This window comes from Pomacea canaliculata, linkage group LG7, assembly GCF_003073045.1.
Source record: "Pomacea canaliculata isolate SZHN2017 linkage group LG7, ASM307304v1, whole genome shotgun sequence".
Lineage (NCBI taxonomy): Eukaryota > Metazoa > Mollusca > Gastropoda > Architaenioglossa > Ampullariidae > Pomacea > Pomacea canaliculata.
Genome location: NC_037596.1, coordinates 17,624,822 through 17,645,081, shown reverse-complemented (window position 1 = coordinate 17,645,081; position 20,260 = coordinate 17,624,822). Strand labels below are relative to the sequence as shown.

The 20,260-nt window shown below is 35.2% G+C and overlaps 2 protein-coding genes across 4 annotated transcripts; one reads left to right on the top strand and one right to left on the bottom strand.

Moving 5' to 3' along the window:
• Positions 1–2,177: 2,177 nt before the first annotated feature.
• On the bottom strand, positions 2,178–14,785 carry LOC112567788. 3 transcript variants are annotated; one of them, XM_025244620.1, is made up of 9 exons: positions 14,649–14,785; positions 7,497–7,829; positions 5,932–6,023; positions 5,419–5,547; positions 4,644–4,829; positions 3,518–3,571; positions 3,040–3,081; positions 2,805–2,895; positions 2,178–2,603 (listed from the first exon to the last, which is right to left on the bottom strand). In XM_025244620.1, the coding sequence occupies exons 3-9, from the start codon at positions 5,984–5,986 to the stop codon at positions 2,549–2,551; spliced, it is 612 nt and encodes a 203-aa protein (XP_025100405.1). In that variant the 5' UTR covers positions 5,987–6,023; positions 7,497–7,829; positions 14,649–14,785; the 3' UTR covers positions 2,178–2,548. The 3 variants fall into 3 exon arrangements, with proteins under 3 accessions (XP_025100405.1, XP_025100403.1, XP_025100406.1); XM_025244618.1 differs by lacking the exon at positions 14,649–14,785 and adding an exon at positions 12,366–12,494; XM_025244621.1 differs by lacking the exons at positions 3,518–3,571; positions 14,649–14,785 and adding an exon at positions 12,366–12,478.
• Positions 6,061–11,006, top strand: LOC112567787. Its single transcript, XM_025244617.1, has 4 exons — positions 6,061–7,143; positions 8,605–8,970; positions 9,196–9,237; positions 10,111–11,006. Exons 1-4 carry the CDS (start codon positions 7,017–7,019, stop codon positions 10,206–10,208), a joined length of 633 nt encoding a protein of 210 aa, XP_025100402.1. The 5' UTR covers positions 6,061–7,016; the 3' UTR covers positions 10,209–11,006.
• Positions 14,786–20,260: the final 5,475 nt, after the last annotated feature.

Here is a 20,260-nt window from a genome sequence, read left to right as displayed (position 1 = left end):
GGCTTAGTAGAAACTCTAATACAGGGAATACCTGATGTTTCGTAACAGCAGTAGACAATCGGTTTGCATATATGAGCATCTCCAAAACTGATAAAGATAGAGTTTTCAGTTTCACGTGAACACAAAAGTACTTATTCAACATAAAATAATTTTGTGTGCTGGAAGCTACTTTAAAAATTGAAGTTATGTGAATTAGACTGGTAGCTCAGTAAATAGAATTAGGTCTGTTACACAAGTATTATCATAAGAAGAGAAAGACGATTCTTGTTTCAAGTACTATAAATAAAACACTTACATACCCATTTACATTTCTCTTTGTTTGTGCACAAATGCATGATATTAAATGTTTATACCGTTCTGAATGAATAAGATGATGCTGCAATTTCAGTAATGAACTTTGTGATGTTCACATTAATATTGAGAAAAGACAAAACTGAAAGCGTTATCTAATCTATAGCTGAGTGACTGACTTTTGCAAAGTCGGCTACGGGCGGCTGTGTAGAAAATTCTGTCAACACAAAGAATAATCCTACGAATAAGAAAATCCCTAGGCTAACCCTTTTTAAAGAGGAAAAAACCCGAACAAATAAACAACGCCAGTAACCGTTGTCATGAGGGGCCACAATGTTCCTGCATTTCACGTCAAGCAAAAGGATTGTCCTCGGGCAGCTGGGTGACAGTTTTCTATGAAATTCCTATCCCTCATGTTAACAAAATTTTAAAGGAAAATGTTTTGTAAATTAATCACACGTAACTCACCATCTGCCAAGACTGCTCTTACCATAGATGTAGGTAACCTTTTTCTCTTGCAAGGGCCATTTTGATATTTATAACATCATTCACAATTAGCTTGCTTCATTTCATCAGGTAGTTTTACCACTGTCTGTTAGCACTTTTGTAAAGTTTTCAGTCTAAGACTATCTGAAACAGCTGTCCTTCGAGTCACCACAACCCGCTTTTTCATAATGAAGTGCTTGAAAAATATACTCTGCTCCTATTCTTATGAAAAGTATAGAGAAACAACTGTTTGGTTTCTGTAAAATAAATGTTAATAATTATAGAGCCCCTAGAGTGGACAGAATGTATAGTAAAAAATGTTTTTTTTTTCTAATGCACAATTTTCTGTTTGTGGTTGTGCATTGAAAATACATTAATAATAAAAAATCCTCACTATCTAGAACACATATAGCTCCTCCTGATGGAGTTAGTGGCATTTACAACGTGTCTACACACATGCTTCACAAACAATTATTCTTCACTTGCACAAATAAACTAACTTATGAACCCAAACGAATTTTTATCAAAGGTTTTTGTTTATTTCCTCATCCTTTGGAAACCTACGAACGCATATTTCTGCAAAATCAGCCAACGAGAAGGAAATGTGTTTGTCCCGTCATGTACTCTGTCTATCCTTTAATGAATGTTCCTTATTTGTCCCTGAGTTCGCGGGCCGGACTTCCCCATCCCTGTCTTACCCGGACACAGATGTGATGGAGATGTAGTGGTGCACTCGTCAAACTTTGTATTTCCTTATGTGGTGGTGGAGACAACCCAGGTCATTTCTAAGTGGATTTATGTGGCGGCTTATTTTAGCATTTGACTGGTTTATTCATCTCGTGGCCTGCATGGCGAGGTACTTCATATTAAAGAAACTTTGTTCAATGTTTAGAGATCAGTTGTGAGGAAATTAACTTTGTAATTTTGTTTTTCTTTTTCGGCCTGCCACTTTCTTACAAATATTGAGAACAAGGTTCTGAAGGGATGCTCAAAATCTCGAACAGGAATCGCCAAACCAATAATTTTTCAGAGAATACTATAGCCATTCTCGTAGAACACTGAGGACCTCTTTTTATAAGCGATTTTCGTGCGGTTAATGTCACCTGGAAGGATACGCTTAGGGTACCTCGTGGGGTAGTTGAAGCCGAGGTGGTTAGAGGAAGGACTAGCTGGCAAATGTCAAAGCACTGACTGAACAATATCCCCACTTAATACAGGTAAAAGAGGCAAACCTTGTCAGTCGCTGCTAATTATGTATGTATGCACGTATCTGTGTGTGCTTGCATAATTGCAATCCCTCAGTATGTATGCATGAATGCAACAAACATCATAGGAAATTATAAGGTGACAATAAAACCAGACAGTGAATTCAAAGTATACCAAATAAATAATTAAAAAAGTCAACCATTAATAATATTTATTAGAATTGATTTTTTTAAATAGAAAACCTGTACAGAAATATACACAATCACATGGATAAGAAAGCACAAACGCAACCTCAGACAAACCTTACATACTTCTGCTTTCTGGTCCAAAGGTCCCAGGTAACATAAATTGTTTGTGTAATAGCTCATTATATACCTTGATGATAAATGTCATAGTTTCTGAAAGTTGGAAAAACAATTGCCAAGTTAAGCGATAAAGGCACATAGAAATAAAACTCCATTGAAAAAGAAGGTAGTCTTTTTCTGAAGCACAGTACCAAGAAGTCTACATACTCTCATTTTGTCTAATTGTCCTCTTCATTGGGACAAGCTAGTAATCAACAGTCTTAAGTTGTGCTGACTGGCTGGTGTGTCAAACACGTCGGGAGTCCTTTTTTCTTACTGCAATAAATCAGGAGAACAAAATATGATACAATATCTGGTAAGAAATAGTGAAATATTTGTTTTACAAATTGAAAGTTGGCCCTACTAGTTCTGCCAAGTGTTTATAAAATCTCACATTTAATACAGAAAATAGTTTGTTTAAGATTACTCTAACTTCAGAAAAAATGGAAAAGAATTAGGTTCAGGTAATTAACATACCAGAAGTAGAATATAATAGCAGCCACAACAGCCACAGAACAGAGCGGCACAAGTATAACTGCTACAATCCACCCACGAGAGTCTTCCTCATCTGAAACAAATACATTGGTACTGATAATGATGTTTGGTTATCAAACTAATGATATAAAATGATAGCAGCTTTTTGAATAATATGAAAAAGATCTGGTTTTGCTTTGTGTTATTATAATTATAAAACGTTAACTTTGCTTCTCACCATTAGTTGGATTTACTACAGGTGGAGATGTAGTCCCCACATCTGCAGAGAGAATAAAAACAAAAGCAATTCACCATCTGTATCTCGATTAATTCTTTCCCAGATGCAAGCATGTGCATGATGAAATGTTTGTTTTAGCTTATACAATTTTTTTTTTATTTCTAGCAATGGGGATATACTGTCAGTTAATTAGGAGGTGCTGGAGGAGAAATCCATAATTCCTTCAGGATATCTGTCTACATCTTTGACCAGATGTAACATTTAGAGACAACCAAGAAACTATTATTTCTAATAACCACGTTCTCTTCTTGTTCTTGATCATGTAATTACTGCTGCTCTTGCTCTTGTCTTTATATTTGATCAAATGTACCCTTTCCTTTTCCTTTTATTCATGATTTTGTATCTGTTGCAAATAATGCCACTTTCATTCCAAAATGTTACAGGAAACATTAGGACTACAAACTATAACCAAACCTAACTTTTGAAAGAGTGTTCGATGAGGTAGTTCCATCGCTTGTGAATGTCTTCAGCCCTGAAAATAAAAAAAAAGCGTATAACCTTCCTTCACACAAAACTAACCCTATTATAAATTAATGCTCTAAATAAGTCCAATTGCTTGATAACTTAATGTGTACATTGATCCCTGTGATTTATTATTATTATTATCTTTTGTGGCATAATGCCACTTATTCAATTCTCAAATAGGTTACCAAAAAACAAAAAAGGAAATAAAACAACTAAGTTATCAACGTAAGTGCTGTATCAGGTATGATAAGTCATTTGGTGATTGAGTGAAAGAAAAATGAAGATGTTAAAATTTAATTTTGTATTAATGACCTTATTACACTGATTCTCTTACACACTCTTGAGTTTACTGAGATGCGTTATTTTACACTGAAAGCTTGATAATGATGCAAAGCAGCATATGAGTTGAAAAAACTTAAGTCTTGTCCTTTTAGTGGTGTTTCTTACATTTGTTTCCTATTTGTAATCCAGTTTCCAACAGTTTGGCATGATAAGTTCCAGGATTATAGAAAAAATCAGTCTTAGCTAAAATTACAATAAAATTAGTTTCTTGACCAATATTGATAATAATAATAATAATAATAATAATAATAAGAAGAAGAAGAAGAAACTTTATATCCACATTTTCCCATCGGAAGATAAGCACAGGTAAAAGCGAAGTAAAAAAAATGAGTTGTGAGAGAAAGAAGAGAAGAAAATATCATATGATACCATCTTTTTCATTTTTCAGGCTTCTGGCCCAGTTTCATGGAAGGGGGTACATTATATGATGATACAGAATATATAATATGTTTAAGCACGCTCACCTCTACACCCAGTAATGCATGTACAATACACATGATATAACTAAAGACATATTAAGTCATTTGACAACATACAATCATGTAGACACAAGATAATAGTTATCGAATCTTTAACCATCTTTTAGCCTTATATTAACAGCAGAACCTTACTATTAAAACTCTTGTTAAAAGGGTCGGGAGCAGAAGGACAAATTTTGAACGATGTGAAACAGGTTGATAGGTTGTATAAAATTGTATTAACTACATCTACTTGTTAATCCTCCCAAAATGACTTACCATTTTTAGATCGACATTTAATACCGTCTTTTGGACCATAACCAAGCTCCAAATTATTGTTTTTATCACAGTTGTCAAAACTGTTTAAAACAGCTTCAAAAGTCCCATTTACATGTGCAATGCAGTTGAAGCTGCCGCACTGACATTCAAAATGATCTGTTTGCCAGTCGCAGAATAACAAATTGGCTGTAACAGATAAAATAACCAAATATAAATAAATATTATGCAAATTAAAATAAGTCGTTTGAAAAATGTTATAGATAATTATAAAAATCTCAAAATAGATTTGTATATTAAATTGAAGGGTCTAAATGAACAGTGCTCAATTATCCAAAGAAATGTTGCTCACTACAGACTAAGGAGAAAATGGCAAATATACAGGTTTGGCTACTTCAAATTAGTCCACCTTTGGCACGTATTAAAGGGGTACTGTACATTTCAATGTTTCATTGTACAGATATCGTATTAAGAAGGAAGCTACGAGTGTGTCTGTGTAACAGAAACTTGACATTTCTAAGTCGGTGTTATCTCTGAATCCGGTAGACATTTTGATAAAACTAATTGATAAGAGAGAAAAATGCAATACTTAAAAATAAGGGTTAAATAATTCTTTTCTGTCATAAGCTTAAAGTTTCACTTACAAAGTGTGATCGCTCCATCTGTAATTATTTTATTTCTGTGTAGTGTCCAAACATGAATATAACCTGTGTGATTGTTTGAATAGAGATGTCAATAAATTGTTATCTTATGGTCTTCTAGAAGTAAGGTGTCTTACCTTTCGTGTTGTTGGGGAAGCGGTGGAAGACTTCAAACGATATATGTTTTAATCCGTTTGCTGATATTTTTTTTATACAACTGTTAGCTTCCTCCCACACGCAAAATGCATTGTCTGCCACAGGACCCACTCGAATAAAATATAAAAAATAACATTTTGAATCTATACTTTTGAATATGGTACCATATCAGGAGGGTAAATTTTTAGTTGTTCTAGTAATAACAGCATGTTTGTACCCATTAAACTCCACACAAAGAAATGTAAAATAGTTGAAATAGATAAAAAATTTTTAGTCATTTATTTAATTATCCTAAATCATTGTAATTATAATTATTTTCTTGGTGTATTCATATGTTGATTGTACGCAGTTATGTCTAAAGATTCACTTCCCTTTTAAATTTTTTTATTCAGTCTCGATTTCATTAAATTAAATACGATAACTGACTATATGAATGCACTATCTGTTCTCATGACTACAGAGATAGTTCTGCACACATATATAAATGTACATACCCAGTAAACTCATCAAGCTAGCAATAAGGATGGACGTGTTTATGCCGGAGCCCATTCTAAGAATCAGCAGCAGAGGCGCAAAATCAGTCAGCCTTTAGAAAAAAAGGAACATAGTTTACACACATTCGTACTTGTTGGTACGACAAATATATGACCCATTGCCCTCCCCACTCAGACTTACTTGTGCGCATTACACTTGCTCAATGTAAAAATGCATAATAATGACCGTTTTGCTCAAAATAATTTATAAAATTATGTTTCAGTTATTAACGATCTTACCTTGAGATTAAGATACTTTTATACAACGTAACAGAAACAAACACATATACACTTACTCCACCAGTGTCAAGGCTTCACACGACTAATAACTAACTTTGGCAAATAAGTTATGGATTTACCAAAAAAGAAGGATCATAGACAAACTAGCATGCTCCATGCGGTATACGATAAAGACAACACTCTGAAAGGCAGGAATGCAAATTCCTTAAATATCAATAATTTTTTTGCATTTATTTTACATCATATCAATGACTTCAGGGTGGAATACTTTTGACAATTAAAGACAATTAAGGTTTTTTGATTAGAGTGGACCAAAAGAAATGATAAGGTTAAGTTGTACTCCATCAGTTTCAAAGTTATGTGTGTAGCGAAAACAGCCGAACCCTTTGTGAATCCTGATAAACTGACAAAATCAGAGGATTTGTATTCTCCAGATTATTGGGAAATGAAACAGTGCAGCGGTCTAGTACAGACAAGCACATAAACTTCGTGTTTACAAATGTAAATGTCTCTCCTAATTAACTTAATCGAGGACTAGAGTTCACATGAAAAGGAATAATCTTTGGTCTTCAGCAGTTACAGTGCACACATTTGTGTCTAAAAATGGGCGGGCGTATAAGTATTTTTAATGATGTCCATCATTAACACTCGTGATAGGCAGTAGGGAAGAAGACATTTTCCTGTTCGAAACTTAGTCGAGGCTCATCCTTGTTTGCTCACGGGCATGAATTTGAATCTTGTTTCAAGCAAAGAACAACTGGCTGCAGTATGTTCATGCCGGAATTTTTCACTCGATGCAGTTTTGAATGTTCGCTAAAAGTATCAATCTTCATTCAAAAACAACTTGTTATCTTAACATGGTCATATGGCAAAGCCTTTCAGTTCTGATGACTATTTTGCTGCAACATAAAATTGGTGCACTATACAGGAGCTGTAAGTAATGTTTTATAATTATTTTATAATTTATGTTATGATTATCAGTAAATTTCGATTAAAATTTACCTATTAATAGAGGGGATGTGCAATGGTATTTTCAGTCAGGAATCACTTTAAATATACATGCAGTTTATTCAGTAGTGACAATGGAGAAATTCATGTAATGGCACCGTCTTCAACTAAGATATTTGGGATTGTCCAAAAGGTTCATAGTTAAACACACTTACAATAAATGATCTTAAATAATAAAAAGTAGTATTCAGGTCACACCCATAAGTTGTAAAGTCACTTATTTGTCAGTGAATAACTGCCGATAAATCATACACCCTCCACCAGTTGGTGCAACTCACCTTGTAGTGGTGTGGTGGCTTGAGCTCTTTGTGGATCCGCAGAGCGATGTCGGTGGGAGCCTTGTGCTCCTGGCAGGTGTAAGCAAGCCCAACACGTCTGTCAGGGGAGAGGCCAGACTAAAATGTTGCACCCTGGCCCTCCAGGTTGGATGTTTTGTTTTGGGCTGACAATCCACTCATAAAAAAAGGTGTTACAGAAACCGCAACAGTATCACATTAAGGGCCAGGTCGGGAAGATTCCTCTCTAGAAGAGCTCATGAAGCATCCTGGTCTTAGGGAAACCAGCTCCCCGATTCATCTTTTGACGACCAAGGCAGGATCCAGGATAGGGACCTGGAACATCAGAACCCTCTATAAAAGTGGCAAGTCAGCTCAAGTGGCAAGAGAAATGAGAAAATACAGCATAGGGGTTCTTGGATTATGCGAAACCAGATGGAATGGAAGTGGCTGGACCAGACTAACATCAGGAGAAACTATTATTTGCTCTGGCCACTGAAGATCTGAAGATCATTGAGGACAAGAGACGCTTCACCCATGAACTGACAGAGGAAGCAGAGACAGCAGTTATACAGGGAGACATGAAGCGATTACACGAAATAACATGATCTCGTTCAGGCAGGAGCATCAACACAAACAATCCAGTGAAAGACAAAGACGGCAAGACCATAACAAACGATGCAGAACAAAGAGACCGCTGGATGGAAAACTTCGAAGAGATCCCGAATAGACCTCGTCCATCGTCTTTACCTGACATACCACCAGCAAATGAACAACTTCATGTTAACACCAGCCCCACGCTAAGACATCATCAAAGCTATCAAAAGCATGAAAGTGGCAAAGCAGCAGGCGTTGATGGCATACTCTGAGAAGCACTATAGCCAAACCCAGAAACAACAGCAACAATTTTACTAACCCTAACCCTTCTACACAAGATATGAGAACAAGAATGGAAACTAGGCGAATGTTACTGAAAAATCACTTAGGCAATAATTTAAATTCCTTTGTTCACATTTTTCTATTGTATGCATGTTAACATATAGAAACTTACACGTCATTATCTTTAATAATAAATGATTAATAATGAAACATTTTGCTATTCTCATTACAGGTCCTGACTTGTACTTTTACTCTTTAAAAACTGACACAGTCTGCATCTCCGAAAATGCCAACATCAGTCTTACATTCTGGCTGAATACATCTCTTTGTGAAGACATTGCTTCATATTACAGACTGGAAATACAGACGTTGAAAAGCGATGGCACTAGTGAATTCGATGGTCGACTCGCTCACCGGAATAATAGGTGTTTAATCACATACAAGAATACTGTCCATTGCATTAGTGGTACTGGCCCAGCTGTGCTCTACAAAACACTCAACAGTTCTGACCAAGAAATTGTTTGGCGATGGTCATGGACAGATAATGCATCTAGAAAAATGGAAAATAGACAAAGGACTTTGAAGCTGAACGCATCTTGTAAGTGTATTTTTAGTTGATTTGTTAATCGTTTTCCTTCTTCAGTCTCCCTTTGCGATCTGGAGTAATTTGATGACATAGGTTTTGACAAATTGAAGAAGTTTATTTCTATATTTAAATTCAAAATTTAGCATTTAATTATAAACCAACTAGAACAGTCGGTGAGACTGGGATGGGCTTAGATAATAGGTAATATTTTGTGTTTTACTGTTATTTTTTATTCAGGTCCAGATGTTCAAGAGAAGAGTACTGACTCAGGCTACACGAGTGAGTATCAAAACTAGTGGCCTTAAGCATGCACATCTACTATACAAAGCAACAAATAGTTTGTAAAAATGCTTTCTAAAAATGGACTGACCCAACATTTAAAACTCCAGCTGAAATGTTCAATGTGCTAACAATTGACATATTGATGACCATTAAAGAGGATGGTTTCTTTTGATATTTTTTTGTAAACTACGGAAATAATATGTATTGTATTTCACACTTAGACGATACAAGCAAAATGCATACTACTTAAATAACCGCGTGTAGGGTTCAACATGTACAGGACGATTCCGCGAGTTTCCGTCCGCCATGTATACACTCCTTGATAAACATCGCATTATTTGAAATTAAATGGGAAGCAGGAAGAGTGTCAAGTAGATAGCAACATTCAGCTAGGACATTGAAAGTGTTAAACACTAGGCTCAAGGGTGTGCAACAAGGTTTAAACAGACTGAACTTGAAGAGCACGTTAGTGTAAATCTGCGTTGAAGGTTTAAATGAAGTTAAGAGAGAGAGACTGACTTAAAATAAATGCTTCAGAAATTAGTTGGCTTTTTTTTTTATCAAATCTACTCTGATTTCAAAAGCCAAGTGAAATAACAACTAAAACAATGTGATTGTGTGCATTTTGTTGTAAATAAATCTGTCAGTAAGTGAATACGTAAGAGAACTAGTGAGTGATTCAGTTACTCGGACAGACTGTGTGGTAAAATTCAGTTTTTGATTTCTATGTAATTAAGCATTTTATGTACCTAAAATTTCAAACATGCAAGCACAAAAATGTTGCCACATACAAACCAATTGCTGCTAGCATCCCTAGTAAAAAGTTGGAAGCACTCAGTCAATAATTTCTTGCTCGTGAAAAAATGGCAGGTCTCTTTGGAACTGAAGTCTCGTACAACGATACTGTTACATACAGAGGTAAGTCGAATTCATTTTTCTTAAAACGAGCTGACATTCTCCTTTGTTAGTTATGCCTCCAACAACCAGAATAGTATACCTAAATAGCGCTCCGAATACTGTTAGTATCAAACTGGACTGTGCGTTAAAAAATAGAAAATTTCTTCTATTTTTTTCTGCACTATTTTACGGGCATCAAAGTCGACACTGCAAAGTGAAAGAACCAAACGAGAGATAAACATTATTTTACACCAATAAAATGATTCGCATTTTTGCGCTGATCGAATCAATCTGAGCGATGATTTATACCTCCGGAGAAGGCTTTGAGAAAGGAAAAAAACTTTACCACAAAGTCTACTTTAAAAAACGCCTGTTAATCGACAATCTCAAAGCAACAATCAAGGCTTCATCCAGTGTCAAAGACGAGTTTTCAGCAAGTTGCCACACAGTAACAGCAATTATCAGATCAACGCAAAGTTCTTTAAGGTAAGTTTGGACCTCTTTTGATTGTAAACTAAAATTTCCTCCCATCCACCCAACCATAGACGTAAGTACACACACCCACACACTGACACATACACACAAACACACACACACACACTAGCACACAGACACACACTCACACAAGGTAAAAAGACAGTGTTACTTGTAAATTTGCATAAATTAAATGGTGCTTTTTTCACATCCAGCACGAATCGGTTGGTGGTTGCATTCGACATCCTCATTAAATGGAGATACAGTAAGACTGGTAAGTCCAGCTCTGAAAGTGCTTTTGCCAGACTCTTTTTTTAAAGTGAAGAAAGGGACCCGCTATCTGGCCTTCGCTACAAATGCTGAAATACTGGTTCAATGTATTTACACGAAAAAAAGGACAAAAGAATAAGGTAAGTCGAAAGTTAGCATAGAGAGAGAGAGGATACGATATTTTGTGGCCCAATTCATACGGAATACACTATAATAATGCATAATGTATATAGCACGTATTTAAGCATGCTCGATAGACTTGCATGTGTTTATGTACAATTCACAGGGTATAAATATAAAATTGCATAAAATCAAATCAAGCATACGCGCATACACAGATGTGTATCAAGACAATAGTCAGTACAATCATGTATGAGCACTTACATGCACAGGTACAAGCAAATATTTGCATTACGTCATTCAACACCATACAGTCATGTAACTATACAGGTACAAACACTAATATGTATCAAAACATTATTCATATTACATTATGTAACCAATTTACATTAAAATTTCTATATGGCAATTCCTTGCAATGGGCTTTAATTAACGCCACAATGTTTTTAACGTATTGTATACAAAAGAGGAAAGATAAACTGTAAGAAGCATCTGTTATGAGACAAAAACAGTGTGGAATGAAAATGGGAGGATGCTTAGAGTATTTTATGGAAGAAACGTTTACAAATACTTATTTATTTCAGAAATACTAGCAGAAAGTGTTGTTCAGTTTCAGGACAAAAGCAGCAGTTCAAAAAATCTGGGGTAGTTAGACAATAAAATTGCTGCTTGCATTTAAATAAAGTTATACTCATTCTAACTTTTATTAAATTCCCTTTTATGCCTGTGTGCCCCATCCACACAAGATTGTTGCTTAAAATAATCTAAGCAGGGGTAGAAATAGAAAGTGAGCGATTGGTCTATTTTTTTTTCTATTTTGTTCATCAACATTAAAAGCGCTTCATAATCAAATAAATAATTTTAAAAAACATTTCCCGCTGAATGTATCTGATAATATGGAAAATATTGATCTTTTAAGTATACTGGTATGCAAAAAAACTATGCAGCATTTAACGTTTAAAGTTTCTGTTGAGCTCGTTTTGTTTACTTATTAAAACCATTCACAAAAACATTTAATGTCTGGCAAACAAACATCAAACAAGCCTTATCTTTTATCACCTGTAAACGACATTTTACCTGTGTCGTTAAACATAAAGATTGATAAAAAATGTAAAGAATTAAACAGCTACGACTTTTGAACATATCTGTAGTCGTGTTAGCATGGGTCACTGTCTACGCTATAAAATGAGACTCATTTTCTCAATGGAGTGTAGAGCTTTCTAGAACATGTATATTATGAATAACGGGCTTCCAGTGCAACTTACTGCTGATAACGAGCTCTAGTTGTACAGTAAAGGAAAGCTTACCTCTAGCGTATAATAAAATATTTTAGAAAATAGAGCACTAAACGTAAAGATACTTACCGATATTTCTATGTATTCTTGTTTGTATCCTTTACACACAAACATCACAAATGTCAACTTTAGTAGATGCCGCTTGTCAAGTACCAGCAGATTAAAAGACATATACACTTTTGCTGCAAAAAAAAGATGCAATACACAACCATCGGTATGTATGCTACTGGCTTTTAGCAATTTTTTACATGGATATAGCGAGACACGAGGAGTACAGAACTCTGCTGCAAAAAGGCTTAGGCCTTCAAATGTTTGCGCCTACGGTGAAGGATGACTAATAGCTGTTACCTTCGTCCCCTTCTCTCCGTTTGAGGAAGTCAGTGGGTAAGGAGGTCTTTTTCTTCTTGTTGTTTCGTGGATTCTTTTATAATAAATAAAGTTTAGAAGAAACTAAATAATGTGATAACACTTAATTTATTTGGATCCCCCTTGTTTTTATTATTTTTTTTAAAAAACGTGTTAAAATGGCTGCCTGTTCTGTGGGTGACTTGCTGGTTCCTAAAAATTGTGTTTGAGAACTGTAAATAAGGTAAAAGTCTTTGTTTGGATGCGTTAATCTTTAAGAAAAAGTCATTTTTAATGTTTCTAAAAACTTTGTGAAGGCAACCTCATTTTCGGGGTTTTTAGTGTTGAAATACTAGTTGCTAGTTGTATCCACATTTCAAGCTCAATAATATCATTACAGAAATGACCTGTCTCCTAGTATTAAAATTGGAATGTTGTGCAGGTCAGAGTTTTCTTTTTTTTATCACTACTATTCTTGTATGGCAGATTTCACAAGAGCGATTGTGTCCATCCATGTTAAATGTCTAAATTAATTAAATATTCTTAATTGGTGGACTTAAAGCTTCTTTTTCCCTTCCTATAATCATGTCAGTTTTAGCCAAATGTGTCTGTTTATCTGATCTGTTACACAGGTTGGCAAGATGTAAAGTTTTCAAATATTCCTGTTTAAATAGATGACTGGAATTAAGCCATAGCTTATTTTTTTTTTAGGTTTCAATAAAGATAATTTTATTTGTTGAGTATATTGGAAAAAAATGTCCTCAACTGCTAGCACTATCAAACATACTGTTGAATACCTAAGAGGTTTGTACAACAGTCTTACCTAATTCAATTTACGAATTTTTTTAAAGAATTTGCACACACCGTTTGTTAATGGGCCCATGTAATTACAATCTAGATTAATTATAAAGTAAATTATATCCTGTTTGTTTGAGCTTTGGTTTTTTTTTTACTTTTGAGCCATTTGTATTATTGGTATTAGAGATTGAAAATATTTCACACTGTGTGGATAATAGTTTTAATGAATAGTGAATATCAGAATACAATTAATTAAATTCTGAGGCATTTCAACCTTTCATCTGATAAAAAAAGAATTTTCTAGACAGTATAAAATCCTCTACAATTTCTGAATTTTTATACGTCAGCTTCTGTTTGTTGTTTGCTAAATGCCATTCTGACAACAACGACCACCCAAAACGTCAGTGTGTGTGTGTGTGCGCGCTCGCCCTGTGTTTTTCTGTGTGTCTACTCGTAATTATCATGGTAAAGTTACTTTACTCTATGTGTGTTAAATGACACGAACGAGACCAAGCCATTCTTACTTCCCTTTGGAACCCCTTTGCCAGATTTGAGATTCTCTCCATCTGTTTCTCTCTCTCTCTCACATACAACATTAATACAGTTGTAATGGTTGAAGAGAAAACATAATGAAAATATCTAAAAACGGAGGAGGGAGAATAAATAAATAAAAACATGAAATATAACCATCGTAGTGTTATTGTTATTGACTGGTAGAGCTTTTCAAAATATTTGTGACTAATGATGTGTGACATCCAGACTTTCAAATGCGGCCAAATGTTTATCACATACAGCTCCACGCGGTCTCTTATTTACGACACTAACAGAGCTGGGTTAGTACTGAATCTGTGTTTAGGGAATGCCCGCCATGAAAAAGCGAGAGAAGATGAAAGGTGAGGGGAGGGGAGAGAATTAATGGGTTATGCAAAGCTAGCAAATAAGACTATATCACGGTAAGTCTGCCAGGCCTGTAAACAGATGACACTTGCAGAGAAAGAACAGTGTGCCCAAACGAGAATTGAACCCCGAACAGCCAACCTTCGCTGTACTGGTGACATTACGCCGCCGGACGGCCCTGCGAGCAGGTGAAGCCAGACAGCTTATCCCGATAAGCGTGACAGAATACGAATCCAGAAAGTACATTTATAGTTTGTAATTCTAAAAAATATAAATCAATAGCATTTTATAAAGGAAAGACAATGTGCTTACCTTACTAGCTTAGCCTTGATGGAGCGTAGGGAGAGCGAATAATCGGACGAAATCTGAGCGGCATGTCATTTCACCACGACAGGAAGTCACTGCTTGCCGAGCCCAATAAGTCATGTGATAAACTGTCGGCGCCATTTTGTGCTCTAAGCTGACGACAATCGCACACATTTAGTGATTTTGGAAGTGGGCCACAATTAATTTTCTGACGGAAAGCAATATCAAAGAACTTTGTAAATCAGATCTTCTTACATCGTCCGTTCCTATTACTCGTTAAACAATCACCGGCGTGAATAAAGTGACAATAATATATATATATATCGATGTTGTCAACTACCTAGCTGTAGGGTAAGCTTTCATACATCAAGTCAAGCATAATATTAACAATACTTTCGTCACTAAAATATTTTAAAATATGAACCGTTGAACTGGATTATTATTTTTTTTCTTTAATTTGAATGCTTACTCGTTTTATCTATAAAAGTACTTAATGAAATTTTATTTACCTTATATAATAAAACTTGGTAAAAGTGTGCGTATTGACAAATTGCGTCGAGTGTTTTACCTGTTGTTGGTCTGAAAAGATTCTACAACTATGCATAATATTAGATGTTAGATTTCATAAATAATGAAATATGTTTTTGACATATCAAGGACAAAATGAGATACTTTAAATTTGTAGAGGTGTATAATGTATTTTGAAAAAAAAATGAACACAGAAAAGAGTCCATGTTGAAATCAAGGGTCTTTATATTAGAATAAACCAAGGTGAAAAAGTAGCAATATTATTTCTTGTATTGCTTAATGAATATTTAAGCCAACTGTGTCGTTTTGCTCCTGTTATGTAAATGTGTATGTTGTAAGAAAAGTATTAAAATATTGTGATGATCACTTAGGACTGGCATTTAAAGAATTAAAGTAATGAACACAGACATCAGGAAAAGTGGAAAAAGATAGATATATCATGAGATCAGAAAGAATGAGCTTATTATCAGTCTTCCCTTGACCGCCACATGTGGTTTGGGGGATCACATGGATAGAGAAGGCAGGTGACAGGTCCACCACTCTTGCCTATTTTGGGCGATAGTCAGCAGGTCCGGTGCAGGACGACCAGTCTTTGACCTTAGTAATACAGTTCTTTCATTGACCACTACAGCGTCGACCACCCTTCAAGATTTCGTGCCGGGTCACATGACCAAAGAGGACCAGCTTACGTTGCCCGACCGTTGAAAGTAAAGGTTCCTGGTGTTCTGCGACTGTCGCCATCTTGTTTCTTACAAAGTCCTTAGTGCTTTGTTCTTTGTTTGAGATAGTGTATAAGTTTATTATGCAAAATGCAAGTCAACGCTACACATTAATTCTTGTCTGAGTAAAATTTAAGCTACAAACCCTACCCAGATGTCTTGTAAAAGATCTATGTCACAATTAAGTTAAAAGATTTTTTACGATTGACCTCTTAAATAATGAACTATAACGTTTCACTCATAAATATGAGTTATTTTTCCAGGTAACTTAAAGCACATTTCAGAGAAATCTTTGGAACCAAGGATTATAATTGAAATAAATCTGTCATCTGTCTATTGCACTTTCATGGCAGGACTTGCTGAAACGTGCAGACCTGTGAGGATAATTCTTTCTTTTTTAAAAAAAAATATGGTATCTATTTTACTTTTAAAAAACGCTTTTTACTGAAAGGTTAAACTGATTTGTTCCTGGGGTCTCAAAGTTTTCCTTAATACATGTATATAAAAGATCTAAAAGAGTGGAGCTATTAAAATTTGTGATTTTTTCGATGCAAAGCAAATTTTAGCACAAATTCGTCGAATTAGACTGAAGTGTAATGAACTTCTTTTGATACTGTCATTTAATCAGCGGCAATACGATTTATGCTGAGCAATCTTCAGGTTATTAACAAAGTTTTAAATCCTCTATGGTCACTGCAAAAAGGAGATTGATCACGTTGTGTTTTTAATTTGAAAAAAATAATCCATTTTACAAAAATGTTACCAAGAAAAAATCCAAGAAACTGTTTGGTTTTTCTAGTACTTATTATTGAAGTTTTCATCCCAAGAATTTTTTGTAAGCTAAACTCATCTTTTAGTAAATCATTTATTTGCTTTCTTCTTCTTTTCATCTTTTGTAATCAATTAAGATTCTAAGCTGTAAATTAAGCTGTTAGATTTATCTATCTTCAAATGTATACATTTTAACGTCTTGTCATTTCTAGATAACAATAATATAGGAAATATCTGATAATAGGTCCAGAGAAAAGGCACTTCAGCACGTTTTGTCTTCATATCCTGGTAGTCTCTTCCTTTTAATTGCTCTTTTCAGCAGCCGCGGAGATAATAAAATAGAAAAAAATCAAGCAAGATAGCTATTTCAAACTGAAAATTCAAAGTATCTACAATCTCTAAATTTGTGTCTTCTTTCTTAGAAAACATTGACTTTTTCTTAGCAATGAAGCTAACTACAACAAATATCTTCACTTTGGTGTGTCTGCAAGCAACACTGGCGAATGGTGTGAGTAGAAAGCTCCCTTGTCCTCGAAACATTTTAAGAAAATAGTGATGAAAATAAGTTCATTTTGACTTTCACGCCAACTGTTTTATAAAAAAACTTTAAATTAGATTACGGATATTTAAAGCTTTTACGAATTTACTACAAATGTGTTTTTGAATGTAATTATAGCTTCAAAAGGAAATTCTGCATATTGCGAATAAAATACACTCATTGCTGGACCTTCATTCAAGACACCGAATTGTTGTCCCAGCTGAGGTTGTTGTGGTTTCAGGGAATGTGTCCCTCATGGCTTGTTTACCATGGAAGTAGTCTAACATCTTAGTATTACAGACTTGTATATGTAGACCTTTGTCATGTGGACACACCAACAAGTGGTTCTCCTACCTGGCAATAAGCAGGTTGATTGTTCTGATTTGCATTTTTAATTATCTTGGCCTTCAATCGGCTTGCAACTTCCTCTTCTTAATTAGTTGTGCAATTTATAGATAAATATAATTGTTAAATAGTTAAAGCGCAGTTCATGGGTAAGAAAAGCTGTACATAGTTATAATTGAGAAAAAGTGTATGGATTGTTGTTCATCCAGTTGGCAATACTTTAATTTAGCAATCGGTCTACTCCTTCCGTATATTAGCAGTTGTAAGGTTGGTGCAGACGAAGGAAGGTTGAAGAACGCTTGGAATAAAATCATACCATACAGTTACATTCTGTTTTTTATTGACTTACTACATTAAATTGAAGACACACTTCCAAATTTCGTTCCTTACAATCATACTCCAACTGATGACTCATATTCCTTCATTTCTCCAGTAAAAATAAATTTAATCAGAAAACACTTAACAACAGCAGTTTATTTCCATCAGCATTATTTTTTCTTCTTATTTACAGAACTCAGATTTGTAATATTCTTTTGTGTATGCAACATTCTTTACGAAGACATAAGGCAGTCACTAATTCTGAGTTAATATACGGATTAGAAGTGATAAAACTAAAGAGATTGAAAAATCAAGGCGGGTTAAAAAATAACTTTTCTTTCTTTTCTCATGAGCACATTTACATGATAATCCATCGGCCCTTGGTGCACTGCATCTTACCTCCCTTTACAAACGAGCAGTCGCCACAAACGACGACAGTATCAACATTGGTTATCCAACGACTTGGCTGATGAGTGAAGTCGACATTAAACCACTCTATAGGCACATCAATATTAAGCCTTTAGCCATGTTTTAATGAGTAACTGGCTCTATGCTCTCAAACTCTCTATATATATAACAGATAGTAGTTTTGGTTCTGTAAAAATGTATGCTTTTTCTTGTAGGAAATGTATACATATAGATAAACGTTTTTACAAACTCCATTTTAAAAGTTATTACTTTATCAACACCATTGATTAAAAGCTAATGAGTGGCACTTAACTACCTGGAAGGTATTTTATTTTACAGAGATCTCTTGAAGATTGCGTGAAACTCAGTTGTTGTAGATATTAACAAACTATATAATATTACATGTTGTTTTATCTCTGTATACGAGTATAATGCATAAAATCCTCAGACTGTTCACAATATCGTGTACACATACAGTTACAAACCAACATGCAAGCATGACAAACATACAAAATGCAGATCCTTGTATTTGCATTCATGCGCCTGCACACAGTGATGCAATAGGCGTCATAAGCAAAGAAAAGCTTAAGCCCTTTCTCTAATGAGATGACTAATGCATGACTAGACTGGAGGCCCAGTTGTAGATGTCTTGGCTGGTAACTAGGAACTGAGCAGATATGGTAGTTTTTGTTGATGCATCCCATCCGTGGATGATCAATGGGTAACGAGAAACAAACGCTTGCATTTTATAAATTATATCCCTGATACTATATGAAAATGTTGTCAGTAATCGAGGCAAAACACGATCTTCCAAACACGCATTTTGATTTCTATATCAGACTATATTTTGTAGAGATAAAAAACAACATTAAAATTGGAATTTAAAAAATTAATTCTATTAACCAAATTAAATAAAAATAAAATTTAGCTACGCATCAGCCAGAAAACTTCCCTCGTCATTTGAAGACATTCTCCTAACTATTCCTTTCACCAGAACCAAATATGGTCACAGTATTTTTAGTTATTGTACAGCAAAACAATGAAATTATTTCCCTGCAGCCAAAAAATTATTGAATTCTTTAAATCTGCATTAAAAACGCGTCTCTTCCTTGAGTATTTCTCCTAACAAATCCACACGATGCTAATCCTTTCCATCCTTCCCTTTTTTCCCCTTATCTCTATTTCCCTACTCGTTTTCGTCTGCAGAATCACGACAGTCTCAGTTCTGTCTCCAGGCGTTTTCTATATTTTCTATTTTTCGTCAGTGCTGTTGTTTATTCCTCCGTCACTCCTACGCTGCCCATGTTGTCCATGTATACGTTTTGTTTTAAGCATCAAACGGAGCACATTAAAAAAAAATACTCCAGGTCTCTTTCTACCCAACCAGCCATCTCTTTCAGCATTTGTTTTGACCTTAGGTAAACGTTACATAGCACATAGGATGAGAGCATCGATGTTTCGCACAATGTCTCTCCGTTAATATTTGAATGTGAGTCACTTGTGTTAGTTTCTCTCTCTCTGTATGCATGTACTTGCGCACAAGACAAAGACATTCATCCGTTTGACACGATTAGCAAGGGCATGAACCTTTCGACGCTCTATGTGGTGCTTGTAGATGTGTATCGATTGTGACCTTCATCCTACCCTCATTGCCATATTCTACATGCAGAGCAGTATATGCGGGGTACGCTAAATTTTTGGAGGATGCAACCCACCCGGCTAATACATGTTCCTTCTAAAACCCTCTTGGCTTAGGTTTCGACTAACCTTGCCCAGACTTCCTGGTTTCAAAATAGCTTTTTTGGTTGGAATAAAAGCCTTTCTGAACTCTGACATCCCTCGTGTCGGGTGTCGCGGATCGACCCGAGGTCGCCGGGTGCACGTTCGCAACCGCTCACACAGCCCGGCACGAATACACAACCACTCGCTCAGCCACAGGCGACAGACGACATACCTGTCAAACCTTTGATGACCTTAGACCACAACAAAGA

Excerpts from the sequence above, each read along its gene's own strand:
- LOC112567788 (XM_025244620.1), bottom strand. The coding sequence starts at position 5,986 with ATGGGCTCCGGCATAAACACGTCCATCCTTATTGCTAGCTTGATGAGT. Across the intron at positions 5,548-5,931 it reads TAGCTTGATGAGTTTACTGG|TGGGTCCTGTGGCAGACAAT; the intron begins GTATGTACATTT and ends ATTTTATTCGAG. Across the intron at positions 3,082-3,517 it reads ATCGAACACTCTTTCAAAAG|ATGTGGGGACTACATCTCCA; the intron begins TTAGGTTTGGTT and ends TTCTCTCTGCAG.
- LOC112567787 (XM_025244617.1), top strand. The coding sequence starts at position 7,017 with ATGTTCGCTAAAAGTATCAATCTTCATTCAAAAACAACTTGTTATCTT. Across the intron at positions 7,144-8,604 it reads TGGTGCACTATACAGGAGCT|GTCCTGACTTGTACTTTTAC; the intron begins GTAAGTAATGTT and ends TTCTCATTACAG. Across the intron at positions 9,238-10,110 it reads TACTGACTCAGGCTACACGA|GTCTCTTTGGAACTGAAGTC; the intron begins GTGAGTATCAAA and ends AAAAAATGGCAG.